This window comes from Coptis chinensis, chromosome 9 (genome assembly GCF_015680905.1).
Source record: "Coptis chinensis isolate HL-2020 chromosome 9, ASM1568090v1, whole genome shotgun sequence".
Lineage (NCBI taxonomy): Eukaryota > Viridiplantae > Streptophyta > Magnoliopsida > Ranunculales > Ranunculaceae > Coptis > Coptis chinensis.
The window spans coordinates 68,727,104-68,751,765 of NC_141464.1; the positions used below are offsets into that span (position 1 = coordinate 68,727,104).

Consider the following 24,662-nt stretch of genomic DNA (forward strand, 5'->3'; position numbering starts at 1 on the left):
ATTATATGGAGGTCAGACGATTGACTTGGAGGAGCTAAGTGAGGAAGTACACCGGATGTGGCAAACGGAGAAAGCAAAGCAGGTCCGAGTCGATGGGCGAGAACATGTCCGATTTACCTTTGAGGAAGCAAAGGAAAGGGCACATGTGATGGAACAGGGTCCATGGTTTGTTCATGGGCACATACTCTCTATAAAGGAATGGGCAGGAACACAGAAATTGGAGGAATATAACTTCGATTATGTAAAATTCTAGGTCCAAATCTGGGATCTACCAAAGATGAGAATCAATAAAGCAAATGTAGGGAAGATAGGGGAAAATATTGGAACAATGGGGAAGCGTATTATATCATGCCCCTCAAGTTTAGCCAACCCGCTAGAGGGTCGTCGTGGTGGAAATGGATATAAGGGAAAGACTCCTAAAGGATTTAACGATAAAGCTGGAAACAGGTGAGACGATGGAGATAAGGTTCAAATATGAAAAGCTGGAGATTTTCTGCTATTTTTGTGGGGTCATAGGCCATGATCAATATAGCTGCCGGATTAGAGCCCAGCATAGATATGAGCTATCTAGACTTGGGGGTTCGCCAAAAGACAACAAGCCTTTCTTCTCAAGTCAAATAAAAGCAAACAAGTTCTTCAATGGCATTGCATACACCGGCAAGCAGACCATCACCATAGCAGGAGTCCCCAACAAACTCCGATACGAGGAGACGCCGGTTCCACCAGCTCAAGGAGGAAAGGGGTACCATATCCGAGCGAGGCAGGAGAGGTGGCGACAAAATTTGGTCAGAGAGTCAGATGGCAGCAGGAGCAAGGGTCGTGAGTCAGAGGAAGACAACAGGTCTGAGCATCAGGTAACGGCTACTCCAACGGCTATAAACAGAGTGGCAAGATTTCAAACCTATGTGGAAACTGATTATGGAGACCCAGCAAGGAACTATGGGTACGGACCCAAGCAAGGGTATAAAGCCAGAGATGGGCTGGACAGAGAGTCGGGTTGTAACTTGGACTCTGAGAAACTTTTAAGAAAAACTCGAGATCCAGTAGTAGAGGTAAGCCCAACCGAACTGGACCAAGATAGGGATCAATATATGGGCCAGAGAGAGGAAATAGGGAGCCCACAAAACACCTGGTTGGCATCTTGGACGGACCGACAAGAAAAGGATTTGGCTGGGGCGCAGATGAACAGAGAAGATCCATGTAAGGGTCTTATCACGAGGAGTGAAGAAAATAGGATTATAGGCTCCACAAACCTAATCTTAGTTGGTTCCAAGGCAAATGTCTCTAGCCTCGAGAAAATCCAGACAGATAATGCGGCGCTGCCAAATATACCGAATCAATCAACTGGGTTTCAGTTTCAAAGCAAGGCCATGCATGGCAGAAGGTTTAAAACTATGGTATCTCGAGGTCCTAAAAAGAAGGAAAAAGGTTCATATCATGATAACATAAAGGGATCAGGAACTGAGGCTGGTGAGGGACACATAGCGGAGAGGGTCACTACCAGTGATAAAAGGAAGAGCGCTTTGATTCAAATTTGGTAGTGGGAACATGGCAGATGAAAGCGAAAGGGGGTGGCTAAGAAGAAGTATAAGAGGGGTGGCTTAACATTCAAAGAAGGCTAAAAGGGATGCTGATGAGATAAGAAGAAGGGGAGAAGGACATCTACTGATCCCAACTGAGGCAAACATCATTCCTGTTTCAAGTGGGTCTGACGAATCGCAAGGTATGGGAGGAGGAGAAGGGGGTGATAGTATGGCTACATCATCAGAACCATCCTCAAATGACTCAGAAAGTTCGGAAAATGTATCGGAGGAGGATGAGGAAACAGAAGAATCTGAGGATTGGGAGGCAGACATTGAGATAGATGATGAACATCCAGAACAAGATGTCATCAATACTGCAGCTCAGGACATGGTGGATCTTGAATATGAAAGTGAAGTCTCTGATGGCCAGCCAGTCCCTTTTGCTATGGATGATTCCACAGTTGTTAAATTAATCAAGTATGAAGGAAGCAATGGGAAAGATCCAGGGGAAACAAGTAAGGAAAATGGTCAGGAAGAGAGCTCTGAACAAGTCCAGAAAGATGAGGTCAAAAATGGGGAAGACAACAGTGGGGTGCACACCAACTCCTCCAGGTTCAAGGGTAGTCGTCCCCTCACAAATGCCTTTGGTATCCATGACGATCCACGCCTGGAATTGCCGAGGTATTGGTACCACCACGGCAGTTCAACAAATAAAGGACCTAATTGGGAAGTTTAGTGTGGATATTGTTTGTTTGGCTGAAACAAAGGCAAGTCAGGAAGGGATAGGTAAGTTAAGTAAGAAACTCAAGTTTAGTAATTTTTTTGCGGTTATAGCTCAAGGACTTAGTGGTGGGCTCGCCATTTTGTGGAAGGAAGATGTGGAACTGGAAATTCTAGGGTCCTCTCAAATGACAAGTGACGTAAGCTCTCAAATTATTTTCACAATGATCCTTGGTTTTTCACTTTTGTGTATGGGGATCCTATAGCCCATAATAGAAATAAAGTGTGGTCTGAGCTGAAGGATGTTGCTCCCTTAATTCCTGGCCCTTGGTGCCTTTTTGGGGATTTCAATGCCATATCAAGTTTAGATGAAAAGATAGGTGGGAGAAGTAGACTTACTAAGAGTATGCAGGAGTTTAATAGTTTCATAAATGAGCTTGGTCTTGTGGATTTGGGGTTTAAAGGCCCCAAATACACCTGGAGCAACAATAGAAAACCAAATGATCATATTCTGGAAAGGCTGGACAGAGCTCTGGCTACACCGGAGTGGCTGGCCTCCTTTCCTAATGCTCAGATTAGAACATGGGCTAATGCCACCTCTGACCATGTCTCTTTGTTCATCAACCTGGAAAAAAAAGAGGAGAAACTTCCCAGACCTTTTAAATTCTTTGATATGTGGTTGAAACATGAAACTTGTATGGAAACCATTGAAAAGGCCTGGAACTCGATCTCTCATGAGTTACCTGATAGTAACTTCATAAAAAAGATGGAGAAAACAACAAAGGATCTGGCTCTGTGGAATAAGCATGTTTTTGGCAATATTTTTACAAATATCAAGGCCACACAAGCTAAACTTGATGCTGTGTTAAGTAAACCCTTTAGCATTAGTAACTACAACAAGGCCAAAGGGCTTAAGGATGAGTTGCTGGAATGGTATGACAAAGAAGAGGACTTCTGGAAACAGAAGTCATCTCAATCATGGCTTAAGGATGGGGCTAGAAACACTAAGTTCTTCCACCTCTCCACCATTTTCAGGAGGAGAAAAAACACTATAGAGAATATTAGAAACAATGAAAGGGATTGGCAGGAGGGTAGGACTGAGGTGGGGGCTTCCCTGAATAAATATTTCCAGGGGATCTTCACCTCTGACCACCCTCACAGAAATGATGAGATTTTGAACTTATTTCATCCTTGCATCGCTGCCAGAGAAAATGAGATCATTATTGCCATCCCAACTAGTGAGGAGATATGGGCAGTGGTTAAAAAGATGGGGTATAAATCCCGTGGCCCGATGGTTTTCAAGGCATCTTTTACCAAAAATGCTGGGACATCATAGGGCCTGCTGTGATTGGCCTTGTAAAGGACTTTTTCCACCAAGGGAGTCTGAATCCTAGGTTGAATGAGACTCACATAGCCCTGATTCCTAAAATTGCTAATCCTGACCATGCTTCCAAGTTTAGACCCATTAGCTTGTGTAACTTTGGATACAAGATTATCTCCAAGATTCTTGCCAACAGACTTAAAGGTTTGATTAATAAAATTGTCTCCCCATTCCAAGGGGCTTTCATTAAAGGCAGAAGTATTGGGGATAATGTGGGGCTAGCTTGTGAGGTTTTCCACAATATGAAGAACATGAAATCAAAAAATGAGGGTTGGATTGCCCTTAAGGTGGATATGGCAAAGGCCTATGATAGGGTTGAGTGGACCTTCATTGATAGCATTTTTGAGAAGCTGGGGTTTAACATGAAATGGAGACACATGATTCAAAGATGTGTCTCCACCGCTTTTTCCAAGTTATGCTAAATGGGTCCCCTCTGGAGAGGTTTGTTCCTGAAAGAGGAGTGAGGCAAGGAGACCCTTTATCTCCATATTTGTTCATCATTGCCTCTGAGGCTCTGTCTAGAATGATTGCAAAGGCTGAACAGGAAGAGGAGCTGCATGGCATTAAGATCAAAAGGAACTCCCCTGCCTTATCTCACCTGCTATATGCAGATGACCTCATCCTCTTTACTAAGGCAAATGTGGTAGAGTCAGGAAACCTCAAGAGAATTCTTGATGGGTATTGTGAGAGGCTTCGGCCAAAAAGTTAACTTTGAAAAATCCAAAGATTTTCTTCAAGAGGGAATGTAACTTATAGGCAAAAGTTCGGACTTAAAAGATTCCGGAAAGTTAGGAACTTTGCCCCTAAGGAACTGTATCTTGGTGTGCCAATCATGCTATCAAGAAAGAAGTCGGAGGACTTTGATTACTTGGTAGACAAGATCCAAAATAAGATCAAGGGATGGAGAGCAAAGGTCCCGTCCCCAAGCAAAAGGACTACTCTCATCCAAGCCGTGGTTCAATCTACCCCCTATATGCCATGTCAACCTATGTGCTACACCTCTACTTGCACTAAGATTGACAAGGCATGTAGAGACTTCCTCAGTGGGTAGGAAAGGAACAATCTCAAAGTGTCCACACCATTAGGTGGGAACACATATATCACCCAAAGATGTTGGGGGTTTAGGCCCCGAGAAAGGCTAGGGACATGAATGTAGCCATGTTGGCTAAATTGCCATGGAAAGTCACTCTGAGACCTACAAATCCCTATGGACTAGGACTCGCTCAAAAGATATATGGTAAACACTGGATTGGTGATGTTAAAAACCCCGGACAAAGCATCCTACTACGGAAAGGGATCCATAGAACTTTTAATGAAATAAGTGGGGTCCGATTTGGGCTATTGGCAATGGGAACTCTATCTCAAAATTAAAAGGACCCTTTGGTCATCACTATGAATGGCAAACCCAACATCTTTGGAGGAATTGGGGGTGGTAGCACCCACCTTGGATTCTGGTGTGGTCTCAGACCTGTTTCTGCCAGATAAAAGTGGATGGGATGAGACTAAACTTAGTCTTCATCTTAATCACTTCATCTGCAGAAAGGTTCTGGATATTAAAATAAGACCTGAAGGCAATAGTACGCATAAAGATGAAATGGGGACGGGGACGGAGGTGGTAACATCACGCTTAAGTCCGCCTCTATAATTTTCTTAAGCCTAAACAAGAGATGGGACAAAGTTCTAGCTGTAACCACCTCACTCTTAAACATATATGGAAGGCTCCTCTCCCACTACATACAAATGTTCCTCTGGAAGCTTTATATGCAGATCCTACCTACAGGTGATGTCCTAGCAGTGAGAAAAATAAAGGGGGATTTCTCCTGCCCCTTCTGCTTCAAAGAGATGGAATCTGCAGAACATTTGTTCTTCACCTGTGAATGGATAAGGACAGTATGGTTTGGATCTCAGATTGGGTTGAGAGTGCACAAGGAGCAACAGACTTCCATAAGAGAGAGGCTAGACCTTTTCTTGGCTTGGTGTTGTAGTCCTGATGAAGAGCTTAGGCTGGCTGGAACCCACAGTGTTATCCTGATTCAAAAGATTTGGCAAGCCAGGAATTACTTGAAATTTGAAAATAGAAAGGCTAACTGTGAAAGGCTGGTCAGAGAAAGTTGCATGCTGGCAGAGAAGTGTTATCTGGCATATAGTGAAGAATATCCTCACTCTAACCCTGTTTCAGTTTATGATGAATAAATTTGGATACTGCCTTTCCCTACATACCTAATGATAGTATACTCATTAGATTTGATGCATCCTTCCACAGGCAAAATGGGTGGGCTGGAGCTGGGGCTATTGCAGTTAACAGTGAGGGTGCTATTGTTGGGGCTTTCTTTGTTAGGAGATTCAAGGCCTCGAGGCGGCAGAAGCAGGCGGAGCCGAAGTCACTTGAAGTTCTGCGATATTGTTGTAAGACATCTTGGAGGACACCATTATGTTGTACAAGGGGATAATGCTGAAGTGATTGGAGCTTTACAAGGCAGCTCATGTAGATGGCAATGGGAATGTATAAAAAACCATATTTTCAGTTTAGGATCTGAGCTCAGCTCTTTTGCTTTTAGATGGATCAGTAGGAGCTCGAATGGTGATGCAGACTCACTAGCCGCGTGGTCATATCAACAGTTAGGACAATCTGATCTCCCAGGGTATATTTTAGAATCTGGCTGCTTACCCCTCATTGTGTAACTTTTTGCTAAATATATATAATATAGTATGATTTGCATAAAAAAAAAAAAACTAATACAGTCCAACCTCCAATAGCTTATTTTGCATAGCATAAGTTTCCAAAAGATTTTATATAATGAAATGGAAAACTCACAACTAGCTTACCAGAAGTGTATACTTGCAATCTTTGAGTTAATGGAGCGAATTTAAAATTTAAACTTACAATGGAACAATTTATTAGAAATCTACTAAAAACTGTATGGGTTGCAGCTAGAGAAACATATTAGGAATCACTTGGACAAATAGTCTGAATAGTACCGTCTTGCAGATTGAAGACACCTTTATCCTCACCTGTGAAGAAGTAAATGCAGTTCTCTTTACATCCTGGAAAGTCAGATGCCACAACTGAGAATGAGACATTCACGCCCACAAACAATGCACAATTACTGAGACTTTCAACTTCCAGCCACTTAGCTCCAGCAAAATCAAGTTTTTGCACCAGGAAATGTTGAGTAGCATGAAAATCATCTAATAAAGTCCTTGTGACTTTCAATAGATCTGAAGAAGTTGCCACCAGATAAAAGCTATCCCTTGAAGAAACAAATTTGTTAGATGATGCAACTAAAGAGGTTGTAGGCATCGAATAGCCATCAAGGCCCTTGACAACAAGAACATCTCCACTAAACTTGAGAGCATAATATTCTCCATTGAAATATGTAAGATCATCGTAGTTATTTCCATGTTCACTTTCTATCGCAATCCAAGAGTCATCCTTTCCAGGCCTAGTAAAGTACAATTGTTTGTGAACTATCTTCCCAAAAAGCAAAGGGATATTGAGGACTATAGGAGGGTGAGATATAGAATTTGAAGAATCAGATCCACAAGATGCAACCGCCTCATCCGTGTAAATATTACGAATGTAGTCTGCAAAGCATTCCTCGGCATTTATGGTAGCATTATAGAGTATACCTGTTTCCAAACTATATTTGTAGCGAAGTGAGTTGTTGCTGACCTGGAGTGGAGGGAGGTCCAAGACTTTCCCAGTGAAGGGATGAAATAATTTCATATCAGAGTTTTCGCCAGTGGTAAGTAGCCATCCAAAAGAAGTACCGCAGATTCGATGTCTATCCGGTACCTCAACTTTGTAAACTTTTCTCTCGAATATACTGCAAAAACTCAGCAATCCATCATGATAATATGCATCTTGTTTGTGATGCCTACGAGACATTAGTGCATAAATACCACCAAATGGAAGGAAAAGATCATCAGAAGAGCCGTCTTCTTTGTGGGAGTTGAGCTCAACTTCATTTGGAAGTATCAACCATGGTAATTGATATCTTCTGTGGGAGATTTTAGATGCGGAAACAGATCTCCATGTAGGACAAACACAACTGAATCGGATCAAATCAAGAAGAGAAAGACGTTCATTTATTAGACTTAAGAGTTCTCCAGGAAGTTAGCTCCAACTACGAGAACTATCCAAACTAACTTCTTTCGTCTTCTCCATTTCCTAGCGTGATCGTTAATCTGACTTAACTAAGAGCAGATCAAATAATCCGATAAGACGTATATAGGATGTAATAATATAAAATTACTGTTCTAAGTTTCTAATCACAGATGGAAGGCAACCAAAAGACCTTTGCCTATTGTAAGTCAAATTACAGTAGCAATCCACCACAGATTCTACAACATATTGAACTCTTTGGCATACCACATCCAATATGTTGCAGCTTCACGAAACATTTTTTGTTTAAATTAATTGGATTTCAACAGTGATTCTTTTTACAACAACAATAAAAACATCAAAATTCAGGAAACCTGCCACTGTCAACATATCAAAACCACTTCAAAATATGTACAAAAATTTGATCATCTTAGTTTTATGCTTTCTGTATGTCTCTTCTATTCTCTATTAACTTGATCAGCACACAGACACATATAATTTTGCAGTGAAAAAGAGATTACCTGAAGAGCCGAGAAAGAAAGTGGTAAATGCCAAGTTGTGGTTATCAACGTTCAACTGTCCAAGATTATATATCTAACCGAAATTCCGAGATGCCGAAAATCTGAATTTTTAAGCCGACATTTTTGGAAAAATTTCAAAGTTTTAGAGCATCTCTAGGTGGACGCATTCGTGGTCGCATTCTTCAAATTTGAAGAAATGCGTCGGAATTTCCCGGAATTCCAACTCTAGGTGGTCGCATCACCTGCTTGTTCGCATTCTTGTTCGCAAATTTGGCAATTTGGATGCGGATGCGGAGCGACAATAGTAATGTCGCGCACCAGTACTAATGTCGCGCCACTTTTTTGACTTTGACCACAACAAAGCCGCACCATTACCACTGTCGCGCGCCACTCCTACTGTCGCGTGCTCCAACGGGCAAAAAACGGCCGGATTTCTACCTCCTATATCTCACTCATCTCTTTCTTCATTTTCACACACAACACTCTCAACCATTTCACACATAACACTCTCAATGTCACAACCAAAACAAGGAAGGGATCCAAGTTGGACAAATGAAGAAAATATTGCTCTTACTAGAGCGTGGATTGAGATTGAAGAAGATCCTATAGTAGGGAATGATCAATCGGGTCAAGTTTATTGGGAACGAATTATGGCTAGAATGAATCAAATTCAAGGTTTTGACTGCAACCGTAAGTGGAAGGGAGTCTCACAATGTTGGTCAATTATTTTACCGTTCTTCAACAAATATCATGTTATACTAAGAAAGCTTGAAGAACAACCTCCAACCTCCAAGCGGGTGGGGACGTGAAGACATTGTAAGATTCATTTATACTTCGTTTTTATATACTACTTGATATTGATTTTTTTTTAATAAACGTAGCTTTCAGACGCAGCAACAACTTATGTGGCTACTACTGGAAAACCATGGATATGGCAAGATTGTTATAATCTAGTAAAAAATACGCCAAAGTGGCAAAGAACTCAGTTACGCAACGAAACGCTTGCTCCAAGACCAAAGAAGAAAGCAAGATCCGGAGATGTTGAAGGTTTCGATTCTTCACCCTCAACCCCAACCCCTTCAACGCCTTACTCTACCCCTTCACCTTCATCAGACTTTCGAGTACGATCCCTAGCGATACCGAAGGTTTTGGAGAGGCCAGTCGGTAGAAAGCAGAGCAAAGAAATTGAGAAGAACAAGAAAGTTGCTTCTACTGTTGAGGGTAATGTTGCATCCACTGCTAAAAATATGGATGATTTTCTTGAAGCTTTTAAAGAAAGTCGAAGAAATAAAGAAGAGATTCAAAATGAGCAATTTCAAAGTATGATGAAATTGAAGGAAGAGAAGACAAAAAAGTTATTTTTGAAGCAAGAAAAAACTCCGTGTTAGAGAGGAGGAAAATGAGACTAGGTTGTTGGCAATGTCACTCGACAATGTCAATCCTCGTTTGCGAAGAGTTTTAGAGCTAAAACAAGATGCAATTGTAGCTAAATATGAAAAAAAATGCTGGAGCAAGTAGTACAAATGAAGCTTCCAACAACGAAGAAGCCAATGATGAAGAAAATGATGACTGGCTTGATAATTAGAGTAACTCTAGTAGTATGTAATAAGGGTGATATGTAATAGTTATCTTTTATTTATTTATTTTTATTTTATGTTTTTGCAATCATGTATTAGTTGTCATTCTATTAATAAAAATTGTAATTCATTTGCTAAATCAAAAGAAGTAAATTCTAAATCACACAACATAATAATAATCACACAACATATCAAAATGATCAAATGAACAATTCTAAATCACACAACATAATAATAATTGTCATACAACAACCTCCTAGACTATCCTACATACGCCTCCTCTGCCGTGAACTCCTCCTCGACTGTCCTTGTCTGAACTCTCCGTCCATTCCATCTTTGATGAACTCACCCTTGTCGCGATCAATCCGAGGCACAGAACTCATCAATCTGGCGTTGCAAATCATCATAATCCACATGAGCACGGAAAGAAGTCTCTCTCTCTCAACACCTTTGTAGCGAATACCGAGGAGCCGCAAAGCCATCATTTACACGAATGCTTGTCTCATATCTCATGCGTAGGTCATCCCGAAATAATTATTCATTAATAATTTATGACATTTTCATAATAAACCAAAATAATAAAACAAAACCAATAAAAATAATTACCGTGAGATAGATGTCCAAGGTCGGGCTCTAACTATGCGAAAGTGGCATCAATAGAAGAAATGGGCGGTAAATCGCCCGCCACTTTCGGATCGCTCAAATTGAAAACCCAAGGCCACTCGACCGAGGGGATCTCGCTTGGAACAAATATGTGCCGTGTCCGGCTGAACGTTAGGCGTGGACGGTGGCCAATCTGGAATTCACGTCTGACACCCAAATTGCTAACCGTATGAATGTTGCCTGTACGACCTACAGCTGGGAGCAAATGACCAATAGACACCCTAAACCAGTAACGGTAGTACTGCTCATAAGTCTGCAATGTAACTAGGTCAGAAGCCTGTAGCCAAGTCCAATGCACGTTACTCTCGATGACTTGCTCTAAGGTCATGTCCTTAGCCTCTGATACATGGGCAGGCAGATCAGGAGGGATACCAAAGCATGGTGTGAGCTGTCTGTAACATCTATCCCCTAAATACCATTCCATATCACTCCCACAAGTGAATACCATCCTCCTATGAGAAATGAACAATGCATATCTACAGTCATTCGCGCCGATGTGCACAGATGTCCTCCAAGGCCTCCAAACAATAGAAGCATGTGTGCTAAGCTCGATGTGGGTTAGGACAGAAGTTATGTTATGACTGATCTCACTGGTCAGACGAGCTCGACAAGGTCCGTGCCAAGCCCTAAGCCTAGGCCTCTCATCGGTATACTCTGTGAGGATAGGATTTGCAGCACGGAAATACTCATAAAACCATACCTCTAAGAGAATGACAAACCCTCCCATCTGGGGACTACTGACAACACCAGTCTGTCGAGAAGCCCTATCTAAACAACGCAACAAATGATAGTATATGGCTCCACCAAAATCAATACTGCCCAACTCATGCAAGTGCTCAAAGTTAGCTAGATATCCCAAGTTAATCGTGGAATGGCCAGAAGGAAAAAAGAAGACACCCATCAAATACATACAGAAAGCTCTTACATACTCATCAACATGTGCTTGACCATCATCGGAATCAAGTGACAAATAATCTATCAAAAACTGCAATCCTGAATCAGTAGTCAACGGTGTAATGTATGCAGCCTTGATACCAGAAATCCTAACACCAAAGATCAAGCCATATGACTCCTCGGTCAGACAAGGGAAGAAAGTCATCATTTGGGCACAACTCTGGAATTCAGTGCTACATCTCAACGGATTACCTAATCCTATACTCAAACCAGATATCATGTAAAAATCTAATGGAGTGAAGCCCAACTCTCCTTGAGGGAAGTGAAAAGTATGTGTACTATCCCACCATCTCTCAACTAAACCATTAATAACTCCCTGAATGTCAGTCTTATTGTAAAGGATGTCAACTAGATGAGCAAAGGGAGTCGCTAAAATTGCATCTCTAACATGGTCAAGTGCACCGACTTTCTTAATATCATCCCACCACGTCTTAAGCGAACGTGGAGTGCACTGAACCCGATACATAACACATCTCTGATGTACGCAAAATGAAACTAAAATTAAAAAAATAAAAATAAAAATATACGTATTGAACTACTAAAATTAACTACTACTACTACTAATTTATGAAATTAAAATACATACCTGTTGTTCAAGAACAACTCTTGAGACATGTCTATCATGAAATCTCTTAGACACCGGCCTAAGATGGCTGAAATCAATAGCCACCGCAGGAAATTCAAAATCGACTTGCTGATATTGAAGTAGCAATGGATCGTCAGCCTCAACTTCTTGATTTCCAGCTCCGGAAGTGGTTGGTTCATCATCTAGATCACCTGGGATTATCCCAAACGTATGCACTGTTTTCTTCTTCCTCACCACCACCACTCCATCGTGTTTGGTTATTATAGACGGATTCGTCATCGAACTCATTTTTTCCTATTAACTAGAGTGACCGAGTTGAAAAAAATTTGTAAGATGACAAAGTCCGGTACCGTCGCGCAACATTATATAAAAAACATAGCACGACATTATTAGTTGGGCGCCAAGATTAATGTCGCGCATGGTGGGCCTACAATGAATTTTGCGACCACGAATTTGCGACCACCTAGAGTTGGTCGAAATTTGCTACCAGATTCTGTGGTCACATTCTTCAAATTTGAAGAGTATGCTACCACCACCTAGAGATGCTCTTAGTTCCCCCATAAATTTGCAATATTTTCCGATTCTTAAGCCACCAAAAATCTAGTTTGAGAACCCTGAATCACTTTTTCCCAAGTTGTCCTGTGGATTCAATATATCAAAGTCTGTAGCAAACTAAACGTAATGAGAATGGAAACAAAACACTTGGAAGAAAATATAGGAACCACCGAACCAGTTAGTAGCGTGCCGCCGTGCCATGCCATGAAAAAAGAAACTAATAAATAACTTGAGACGAGTCGAACTCTTTCAGTTTGTACTTTGTAAGGTTGTTTACAATTAGAGGTTACATTGTACCAATATTAAACCTACCTGACTGTGAGATGCAACAATTTTGAAATTTTCCAAGTTGTCCTTTGGATTCAAATGTCGAAGTCTGTACCAAGTTAGCAACTAAACATAATAACAATAGAAACAAGACATTGTTAGGAACATATAAGAACCAGTGGGTAGCCTGAGCTCAAAAGGTAGTGCCATTAATTTAAAAAAGATAACTTCATGGGAGTCAAACTCTGAGTTTATAAGGTTGTTTACATTTAGATTTAAACTGTAACAGCCTATATCGGATTTGCTGAAAATCGAATAGGCTGCAGAGAAATAAATTTGGAATCACTTGGACAAATAGTCTGAATTGTACCGTCTTGCAGATTGAAGATTCCTTTATCGTCACCTGTGAAGAAGTAAATGCAATTCTCATGACATCCTGGAAAGTCAGACGCCACAACTGAGAATGAGTCATTGACGCCCACAAACAATGCACAATTACTGAGACTTTCGACTTCCAGCCACTTAGTTTCAGCAAAATCAAGTTTATGCACCAGGAAACGTTGAGTAGCCCGAGAATTATCACAAAACCTTGTGACCTTCAATAGATCTGAAGAAGTTGCCACCAGATAAATGCCATCCCTCGAGAAATTAAAATTGCGAGATGATGTAACTAACGAGGCAGTAGGCAGGGGAGCGCCATCAAGGCCCTTCACTAAAACAAGATCTCCACCAAACCGGAGAGCATAGTATTCTCCTTTGTAATATAAAAGACCATTGTAGTGGTGCTCACGTTCAATTCCTAACGCAATCCAGGAGTCATCCGTTCCAGGCCTAGTAAAGAACAATTGCTTGTGAAGCATCCTCCCACGACGCGAAGGGACACTGAGGACAACACAAGGATGAGAAACAGAACTTTTGCAATCAGGATCATTAGAGGGGATCACCTCATCCACTTGAATATTACAAATGCCGCATTCCTTGGTATTGGTATTTATGGTGGCATTATAGAGGAAACCTGTTTCCAATCTATATTTGTAGCGAAGACACTGGCGGAACTTGAGTGGAGGGAGGTCCAAGACTTTCCCAGTAAAGGGATGAAATAATCTCATATCAGAGTTCTCGCCAATGGTAAGTAGCCATCCATAATAAGTACCGCAGATTCGATGTTTATTTGGTATCTCTACTTTGTATATTTTTCTCTCCAAAATACTGTAAAAACTTAGGAGTCCGTCGCGATAAATGGAGTCCTCTTTGCTACAAGAAATTCGTGTGTACATACCACGGAAACGATCATGAGAAGAGCTGCCTTCTTCGTTGGAAATGTTTTCAACTTCATTGGGAAGTATCAGCCATGGTAATTGATATCTTCTGTGGGAGATTTCAGATGCTGAAACGGATCTCCATGTAGGGCAAACGCAACTAAACCGGATCAAATCAAGAAGAGAAAGACGTTCATTTATTAGACTTAAGAGTTCATCAGGAAGTTGGCTCCAACTACCCGAACTATTCGAACTAATTCTTTTCGTCATTTCCATTGCCTAGCAAACATGTAAGTGCACGTGAATTTTAATCTGACTGATTTTAAAGCAGAGCATAGGTGGGAGATAATAATAAAAAAGACATTACTTAGCTTCACTTGCGTACCTGAATTCGTTTACACTTCATAGGGAGGAAGAGCCAAAATCGAGAATGGGAAATCCAAAGAGTGGTACTTCATCTCATTTTTTATAGTCAAAATGTTCAAGATGCCAACTGAGCCGAATATCCAGTAGGCTGAAAACATTAAGCTGAGCGAAAATTCCAAAAGTTTTGAGGAAATTATAGTTTACTATCAAACAAATGCATCAAGTAAACGATGGTGTAGATATTAACATCACAAACTGCCCAACTTGATTTTAGTGTACACATTCAACAGTCAACACAGTGTCACAGTGCCCAACTTGATTATCAGACTTCTTGCCTTTGTGGTGAATTATTGAATTCCTTGCAGAATATGTGTGTTGAATAATTATGCATACAGAGCTTTTCAAAAGACTGAAAAAACGGAAAGAAAAGGCAATTGGACATTGGACAGTGGGAAGACGCTATGTATTTAACAAACATATTACAAAATCAAGAGACAAAATCAACTAACAAATTACAAAAGGAAAATCATAGTGCCAAGAAGAGAATGAACGACACAATCAACTAAAGAATTATTTCTTCTCACTTTCCAACAACTTATAGACATGTTGAGAACAATTGTTTTGATAATACTGTTTCGACCCCCATCTACGTGGCAAACGTCCATTAGTAGGGGTCTCTATTTTATTCATTTAATCAACAGGGCTAAAGCTCAATTCGCAATATTATGGATCAATGTACAGGCCCATTAACTCATGTGTTTAAGGCTGAACCTTAGCCACATGGCTTGCCACTAATATACGTTGATTTATGTCCAGATTCATTTCTTATCAAAGAGATAGTTATCAGTTGACAGTTATACTCTATCACAATTACTCAAGATACAAGATTACTTGAGCTACAAAGACTCTCTACTCTATCTCTATAAATATCAAACTATTTTTCATAAGGAACTACGTTGAAACTTGATCCCTAGAGAATAGATCTTGGGTAATGCGTGGGCGCAGCCATTATTTGGTTCGGGCCATCTCCCCAACATCAAATTCCTCTGTTTCTTAGTGCGTTCTTTACCATTGCTCTCGTTGTGTTGAAGCAGTTTACTGCCGAAACACTTTTGATTCAATGACCTTTTGCTTCATGTTGTTCTCCAAGTAGACTACAATCGGGCAATCGAGCGAGTACCGATGCCTTTTTGGGTGAAACATCGTTAAACAATTAACTCTACTTAAGGTTGTTCTTATGTTCATGTTACTAGTATCTTCTTTCCTTTTATGTGAGCTTCTTGGCAGCCTATTCAATGAATCACCATCTAAGGCAAACACAAGGAATACTTTCCTTACTCTAAAACACTACACAACTATGAGAAAAGTAGAATAATAATAGATAATATTCAATTCTGATAAATAAAACTCTATTCTAGCATTATATTCAATTGCAATAAATAAAAGCATATTACTACTAGCAAATATTCAATTGCAATAAATAAAACCCTAAACTAGCATGATATTCAATTGTAATAAATAAAAATCTTAATTTATACTTCCATCCCCCTCGTGGGCAATGTAACTAATAACTAAAAGCATAAAGAACTAACCCGATTGAAGAACACCATAAACCAGAAGAATCATTAAACCTTAAGCACTGGCTTCATCTCCTCCCTTGAAGGAGAAGATTAGCCTTCCATATAGAAGGAAGAACACGAAGAACGAGAAGAAGAAGAATTGAATAACATAAGACTAGAAAGACTAATTTATTAACTCTCTGCCTCAAGTTCTGGAGACAAGAATATAAGTGAATTGGCCCATTACATGAGGCACTTAGGTCCTCTATTTATAGGGGTTACAATGAGCTCTAGAAGCATTCCAAACCGTCATTTGTTTCCTAATACAAATAGACTTCTTCAGAGTCCAACTTCGCCTCCAAACCGAGAAGGAATTGGCTACAGTGTCGATTCATACGTCTGACTCATTATCCATGCGTCTCAGACTCAAGAAATGCGTCTAGACTCACGATCTATGCGTCCCAGACGCAAGCATTGAGTCCAGACTCACGATCCATGAGTCTCAGACTCAGAAGTCTATTTTCCCTCTTTTGCTCCATCCTTCTATCCTCTTTTGCGGGCTTTGGTCCAAGCAACGAATCCTTTTGGCCTTGGGCTTCCAAATAGGCTTTAAAATAGGTCCAAGTCACATATTTAATAGCTCTAATTCATTGACCTTCTCCATGATTGTCCACGGGCTTCCCATGTGATCCTTAATGCTCCGAATTGCTCCGTTTTACCCCATTTTCTTTAATATTCTACAAAACTCTCTTTTTTACCTGTAGAATCTTAAAACACAACTTATAAACACTATTAGTCCACTAAGATGGCTAAACAAGAGGCATAATCGAGAGTTAAATAGCACTTTTTGAGCATTTATCAGCCAGCGACAAATCAAGTAGCGGCAATTCAATTTTACTACAGCCAGCAGCAAATTTTCTTCCTAAATATTGATCATCGGCATTTTAATTCGATTCGAATTCAAACTTTCTTCCTAAATATTGATCAGCGGCAATTCAATTCTTCCTAAATATCCTTTGGATCAGGGGCATTCCAGAAATCACACATCCAGCGGCATTTCAATTCAATTCGAAGGAATCGGCCGTAACAGCGGAAATTCAATCGAAGGGATCGGCAGCGGCAATTTAAAGTGATCGGCAGTACCAACGACAATTCAATTCGAAAGGATTGGCAGTACCAGTGGCAATTCAATTCGAAGGGATCGGTAGCGGCAATTTAAACTAATCAACCGTAACAGCGACAATTAAATTCAAAAGGATCGGCAGTACCAGCGGCAATTCGATCCTTAAACTAATCAGCCGTAATAGCGACAATTTAATTCGAAAGGATCGGTAGTACCAATGACAATTCGATCCCATAATTCAAACCGGAGTTCGAAAAAATAGCAGATTCAAAAACAGAGGCAGATTCAAAAAAATAGCTTTTTGCAATTCAAACCAGCTTAAATAGGTCAGCAGTTTCGTAATTTGTGGATAATGTAATTTAAAACAAAAGGATCAGCAGCTTTAGCAATTAGTTTTAGCGTGTGGCAAATTGGCAGCATGATAAATAATATATCAGAAAGGGTTGGTGACTAAAGTGAAATGGTAACTAAAGTGAAAGGTTTTAAAAGATGGGATGGGTCGGCATTTGAAGTTGGTATTTGTATTTGGGATTTGGTAATGGAGCGAAAAAGGAAAGAACAGGAGATGGCGGCCATCCAAATATTAATTGAGCTACCATTCTAAAGATTTCAATAGGTCGGTTTGAGAATTCCCAGCATGGGTATTGGCTTAAGATAGTTATACATGAAGATTAGCCTTCTAAGAAATGGATATTCGAAGACGAGTCTTTTGGGACAAACTTGATAGGCTTGATTTACTTTGGAAATTGTTTCAATTTAGATCGGCCTACTAATTTCGGTCGGGTCGGTAAATCGAAATGATTAAATTTTTGTTTTAGTTCAATTTAGAAAAACTGATTGGTTTTGAATTGTATTCATTGATCGGTTATTTAAAGTAGATAAGCATATTGGCGATTGATCAAGAATTTGTATTGATCGGTAAGTTGAATGGAGGATTGGCAAACTAGGCAAATAGGATCGGCAAAAGGCTAGACTGTTCACATTCGGTGGAGATCAGTTATAAAAAAAAACATAACTTGGGTTTTATATCGACAATTTGATTGTTTGATAGACAATTATTTTCTAAAAACGGTTTTGGGTGCATTGATTGACTACTTGAAAAAAAAAATTGGTTTGATCGATATAGCTGATCGGTTTGGGTGAGCAGAATTATTCAAATTGATCGTCAAGTTCAATTATAAGTTCGAACTTCGCACAGATCGGTAACTTGATAAGTTATTTGATTTGATAGGCAAGATGAATTTGATTTGTTGGATTTGAATTTGATTGGCAAGTAATCAAATTGATCAGTTGTGTATTATTGATCGGCTAAAATTTTATGGCTATCAATTGGAATAGGAAGTTGAGTTACCAAAATTGAATTCATCGGTCAATAGTGAATAGTTGGCAAATTATTTGATCGGCAAGTAATTTGATTGGGCATGTAATTGTATTGATAGGCCGGCTAGTATGATGTATTGATGTATTGATAATGTAATTAAATCTAGGGTGTCGCCGCCCCCATAATACAATGATAACGTAATGAAATTTGGGGTGTCGCTGCCCCATAATGTAATGATAACGTAATGAAATTTGGGGTGTCACTGCTCCCACAGTGTAATGATAACGTAATGAAATTTGGGGTGTTGCCGCCCCCAAAGTGTAATGATAACGTAATAAAATTTGGGGTGTCGCCGCCCCCATAGTGTAATGATAACGTAATGAAATTTGGGGTATCTCCGCCCCCATAGCGTAGTGATAACGTAATGAAATTTGGGGTGTTGCTGCCCCCATAGCGTAGTGATAACGTAATGAAATTTGGGGTGTCGCCGCTCCCATAGTGTAATGATAACGTAATGAAATTTGGGATGTCGCTGCCCCCAAAGTGTAATGATAACATAATGATTTAATGATTAATATGTATGAATATAATGAAATGTTATGAATGCTAATTTAAATGTATGCATGTATGTATGAATAACAAATGAATTATTAATGTAAAAGATATTTGAGACGCCCCATGTATGAATGGAATGTCTTTTATTTGATGACAAAGTGATAGTCGATTGCAAGATTTTTTTTTTTTTTTTTTTTTTTTTTTGTAGTGAATCAATATGACTTTGAGGCAGAATGATTGTAAGTATCAGCAGTTGGTAAAGCGCTTCTTGTCGTATGGCTGATCCATTCTTCAGTAAGGCAACAAATAGAAAGTTATCGACATCATCATATGGACATATCAGCATGTCGATGAGTCCTAAGGTTTGGGCTACTATCGACTTTGTGAGGTCCATTATGAGGTCAAACACTCCTTGTTATATGTCGATCCCTTCTTTAATGAGGCAATAAATAGAAAGTTATCGACATCATCATATGGACATATCAGCATGTCGATCAGCCCTAAGGTTTGGGCTACTATCGGCTGTGCGAGTTCCATTATGAGGTCAAACACTCCTTGTTATATGTCGATCCCTTCTTTAGTGAGGCAACAAATAGAGAGTTATCGACATCATCATATGGACATATCAGCATGTCGATGAGCCCTAAGGTTTGGGCTACTATCGACTGTGCGAGTTCCATTATGAGGTCAAACACTCCTTGTTATATGCCAATTTCTCGTAGTTACTGAAGTTTCATCTCTATCATCAAGCTACTCAAAATGATTGATATGATCAATATTAGATTCTGATCTACTCAATATAAGATAATCAGAATAAAAATGAGATCTAATCAATATTCTTTTTGCTTGCCGGCCAATTAAGTTGAATAAACTTTTTCGAAGTAAAATTGGTTGGAGTGTCAAAATTGAAAAATAAATTAAGACAAAAATCTTCTTGCCGACTATTTGGATCGGGCAAAGTGAAAACCAATTTTAGATCGGCATTTTTTTTTTTTTTTTGTGTCAAGGTAGGCAAAATCAGATACTACAAATTGTCAATGAATAGGAGAGCCAACTATAGAGATCTGTTCTTCCGTATATAGGGCGAACATCTAGAGAATATAGACGGAAGGTTAGAATCCCATCACTCTTTTCATGGTCCTATGTAACTGAGTCACCTTATACAAAGCTACTACCGTCAATTGACATGTTATGTGGAGCATGCCTTAGTCAACTAGAGAGCTTAAAGGTTGGAACTACTATTTGCAAAGAGACCCTCCAGAGACGTTGAACTACTAATGTGTGGTAACTGAAATCGGCATCCTGGCAATAGACTGCATGTCGACCCTCCATTTGTGGTCTATCATGCCTACATGCTATAGTGGTCCGGAAGTCCAGATAATTTTTTCTAGAAGAGAGCCGACCTCTTATAGCCTTTCGGCTATGATCGGCTACACTAACATTATTTTTCTTCATATCTTCGATAAGTCCAAATAATTTTTTCTAGAAGAGAGCCGACCTCTTATAGCCTTTCGGCTATGATCGGCTACACCAACATTATTTTTCTTCATATCTTCGATGAGTCCAGATAATTTTTTCTAGGAGAGAGCCGACCTCTTATAGCCTTTCGGCTATGATCGGCTACACCAACATTACTTTTCTTCATATCTTCGATGAGTCCAAAAAATTTCTTCTAGGAGAGAGCCGACCTCTTATAGCCTTTCGGATATGATCGGCTACACCAACATTATTTTTCTTCATATCTTCGATGAGTCCAGATAATTTTTTATAGGAGAGAGCCGACCTCTTATAGCCTTTCGGCTATGATCGGCTACACCAACATTACTTTTCTTCATATCTTCGATGAGTCCAGAAAATTTCTTCTAAGAGAGAGCCGACCTCTTATAGCCTTTTGGATATGATCGGCTACACCAACATTATTTTTCTTCATATCTTCGATGAGTCCAGATAATTTCTTCTAGGAAAGAGCCGACTACACCAATATTATTTTTCTTCATATCTTTAATGAGTTGTCTACCCCTCCATGAGTGGTCGACAGTAAAGTTAGCAGAAGAGTTTTTGAACTCACTCACGATCACACTTGAAACTATGTGTCTTCATATTGTAGTTTTGTTTGCTTCCCTTAATCGCACGATTTTTTTTAGTTCGTAAGGAAGTGCTTTGATTCTGTAGTTACTTTGCTCGACAACTATATATGTATATGTTTCTTCAATTTTCGGAGACGACGGTCGACTTGAGTTGTTGGATCTGCAATATGAATACTCACTCTCTCAATCGCAGATGACTGAGAACCATCGGACTTGGAAATGAAATTCTCATTCGCAGAAGTTAAGTGTTGAACTTGAGCGGCAAGAGGAGAGCCTTCACCGTTGTTTGTTCTTTGTGAAGCTATTGACACAACTTTTTTTGTGGTTGAGGGTATCCCCACAGACGGCGTCAAATATGTTTCAGCAAGATTTGCTAAAACACACTAGTTGAGGGTCGGAAGTAATGTTTTTTTTGGAGATGGTGAAGGAGATGGTGGTTGGGAAAAGATGAGACTGGACTTCGGTTTTGAAGTTGCCTACGTACCCAAATGTATTGCTTGGGATCAAGTCTCGTCAGCGTAGTTCGGAAAAATGACGAAGGTTGGATTTTATAGGTAGGATTGGTGATAGTTACTTCCTTGTTCTCCAATATTCCAATCATGGGATGAAGTTGAGAACTGGGGAGAAACCTGCCCAATCATGGGATGAAGTTGGAGAGTCATGGGACAACCGGCTCTTTGGGATGAAGTTAGAGAACTGGCGGGACAACTGTTAGCTCGTGGGATGAAGTTGGAGAACTGACGCGACAACTGTCAGCTCGTGGGATGAAGTTGGAGAACTGGCGGGAGAGCTATCAGCTCGTGGGATGAAGTTGGAGGACTGGCGGGAGATCTGTCAAATCGTGGGATGAAGTTGGAGAACTGGCGGGAGAACTGTCGTGGGATGAAGTTGGTGGAAGTTGTTTGACTTGCAAAATATGTGCGCAATTGATATTGATTTTACGTGTAGGTATGTAGGCTTTAAGCATGGGATCTGAGCGTGAGCTTTATAGTAGATAAGCTCTGAGCATGGGCTCTGAGCGTAGGCTTTTTTGTAGATAAGCTCTGAGCCTGGGCTCTGAGCATGGGCTTTTTTTGTAGATAAGCTCTGAGCATGGGCTCTGAGCGTGAGCTTTTTTATAGCTAAGCTCTTAGCATGGGCTCTGAGCGTGGGCTTTTTTATAGATAAACTCTGAGCGTGGGCTCTGAGCATGGGCTTTTTTATAGATAAGCTCTGAGCGTAGACTTTTTTATAGATTAGCTTTGAGCATGGGTTTGTATTGAATTGAGCTTTTATTGGGCCACATTTGTGGAGGCCGGAACAATACCCATATTGAGTATGAACAATCATTGTTCATACCTCAACAACATGAGGAATGATCAGTGAGAACACTATTAGAATATGAACAATCATTGTTCATACCCAGTAATTCGAAATGGGGTATGTGTTTTTGTACTTTTGTTAGAACGTAAAGAATTTACAATGTGTTGCTTCAAGTCTATCTTATCAAAGGATCTTGGCGGATTCGAACTGCCATTTGCTATCCAGATGCAGGTATGGGCATCCTCGATCCACATTCAACAAAGCAAGTTACACAGAGAACAAAAGGAAGATTACTATTAAATGAAGAACAGAAAATAAACTGGTATAACTTTCTAATATATAATGTAATGTGTACAGAAGTGAACTGACATGAGAAACGTGCTTTAAGCTCCAAAAGCAACTAAATTACAACATATTTGACATTTCTCTAGAACAAGATGTATTGAAAAGAGAGAGAAAAAAAAATAGCGCCGGACTGCATCTTGAAAATATAAATAGTGCCGGACTCCTGTCAGTGAGGTCTGAATGGTTGATTGTACACATTCTACTTTCTTATTCGGATGCCAGGGATGTCTCTCAAACCCATCTTGACTGCCATTTTCCTGAAAAGTGCAGGAGGCTTATGCAGGCCAATTGAGACAGGAACGACTCGCCAGTTCTACTAGTGTAGTTTTATCACGTCCTATCTCCTTAATTGAATTATAGTATCCAAGCCAAGCGTGATATGCAGCTTCCTTGATGCTACAATCCATATTCACCCATGCATCCTTGACCTGCATGTACAAGTAGGTTCAACAAACTAGAAATCAACTTGGACCTGCTCACATCTCTCTTATCAAAGTAAACCAAATGACAATTAATGACTGATGGAAATTGATAATGCAATCAACAATTTATCAACTCAACAAGATAAAATTCAGTTCATCAAGAACTATGAAAAAAATACAAATTTCCTAATTCACATTCAATTTGCAACTTTGGATAACTAATTAATATGATAAAAAATTTGGTCCATTTACAGAAATGAGCTCAATTTTGGTCACAACATATCCATATCACCAACATATAAAGAGGCAGTAAGATCTAATAAAAAAAGGAGTAAAAGATCGAAAACTTACTTTACGAAAAGATGATCAACTTCATCTCACGGCTGAAATCTTAAAAAACTCTCTTCAAATATGAAATCTCTGCAACTAGCACTAGTTCATCACACCATATTCCGAACAGTCAATCAACTCAAAAGAAAAGTAGATGTTAGATATGTTAGGAAAAAAAAATGATAGATCACAAGCTTCAAAGCCAAAATGGTATTCCAAAGAGCAAGATGTTGATGCTGGTCTATTACCAACATCACCATGATTCCATCTGAGTAACTACTACTCCATTAGTCGCCCATTCCCTCTCTCTCACTCACTCTAGAGAAAAGAAGACGAAGGTTAATTTTAAAAACTTTTGATTACTTATAAAACAAATTGAAAGTTGAAAGTGGTATTTAAAAAATAGAAAATATACTGGGCCAAGTTATTTTGTCCTTGAAAATTATTAAAATAAAAAAAAAAACTAGGTTCGTAATTTGGTTCGAACGATGTAAATGTTTTTGAGAGTCATTATCAAAAACCCCAGTCCTCTAGAGTTGTTTTGAATTCAAATTGGACTTAATTTCTCGTTAAATGTATGCTAAACTATGTAACCCCCGCCCCCCGGTGTCTCTATCTATAGGGTAAACTTTCCGATGGGCAGGAAATAGCTGTAAAGAGGCTCTCTAGAAACTCAGGTCAAGGAATAGAAGAATTTAAGAATGAGGTTCTGTTACTAGCCAAACTTCAACACATGAATCTTGTAAGGCTTTTACGCTTCTGCTTGGAAGGGAATGAAAAGCTTCTCATCTACGAATTTGTACCAAATGCAAGCCTCAATCAGTTTCTATTTGGTTTCCTTCAATATCTATACTTTGGGCTCTTTTACATGTGCATATGCACACATACACGAGCACCCACTCCTTTTCATTGCCAAATGAACTATTGAATAATATTTGTATAAACTAATGTTCAATATGTGACTATGCCTTGTAGTATCATGGGATGCAAGAGCAAGTTTCAAAGTTATTTTGCTATATAATTTGTATCTACACTTGTAGATCTGATCAAGCGCTCATATTTGGATTGGGAATACACCTTTAAAATTAAAACTCACGGTTTCTAAGGTAGAATAGTTCCTAAATGAAACAATGTTTAACAA

At 39.6% G+C, this 24,662-nt stretch overlaps 2 protein-coding genes and 1 long non-coding RNA gene across 3 annotated transcripts; all 3 read right to left on the reverse strand.

Moving 5' to 3' along the window:
- Positions 1-6,385: 6,385 nt before the first annotated feature.
- Positions 6,386-8,303, reverse strand: LOC147477623 (F-box protein At4g35733-like). The gene is made up of 2 exons (XM_086584267.1): positions 8,251-8,303; positions 6,386-7,821 (listed from the first exon to the last, which is right to left on the reverse strand). The coding sequence occupies exon 2, from the start codon at positions 7,511-7,513 to the stop codon at positions 6,569-6,571; it is 945 nt and encodes a 314-aa protein (XP_086440393.1). The 5' UTR covers positions 7,514-7,821; positions 8,251-8,303; the 3' UTR covers positions 6,386-6,568.
- Positions 8,304-13,040: 4,737 nt separating this feature from the next.
- On the reverse strand, positions 13,041-14,633 carry LOC147477624 (F-box protein At2g26160-like). The gene is made up of 2 exons (XM_086583151.1): positions 14,497-14,633; positions 13,041-14,390 (listed from the first exon to the last, which is right to left on the reverse strand). The coding sequence occupies exons 1-2, from the start codon at positions 14,515-14,517 to the stop codon at positions 13,143-13,145; spliced, it is 1,269 nt and encodes a 422-aa protein (XP_086439277.1). The 5' UTR covers positions 14,518-14,633; the 3' UTR covers positions 13,041-13,142.
- Positions 14,634-22,734: 8,101 nt separating this feature from the next.
- Positions 22,735-23,862, reverse strand: LOC147477625 (uncharacterized). The gene is made up of 2 exons (XR_015207852.1): positions 23,543-23,862; positions 22,735-23,197 (listed from the first exon to the last, which is right to left on the reverse strand). It is a non-coding gene; the product is annotated as an uncharacterized LOC147477625 (long non-coding RNA).
- Between the last annotated feature and the right edge of the window lie 800 nt (positions 23,863-24,662).

Bases quoted from the DNA above. Each gene is read 5' to 3' on its own strand.
- LOC147477623 (XM_086584267.1), bottom strand. From the start codon at position 7,513: ATGTCTCGTAGGCATCACAAACAAGATGCATATTATCATGATGGATTG.
- LOC147477624 (XM_086583151.1), bottom strand. From the start codon at position 14,517: ATGAAGTGTAAACGAATTCAG. The intron at 14,391-14,496 runs GTACGCAAGTGA...CATGTTTGCTAG, and splicing joins TGAAGTGTAAACGAATTCAG to GCAATGGAAATGACGAAAAG.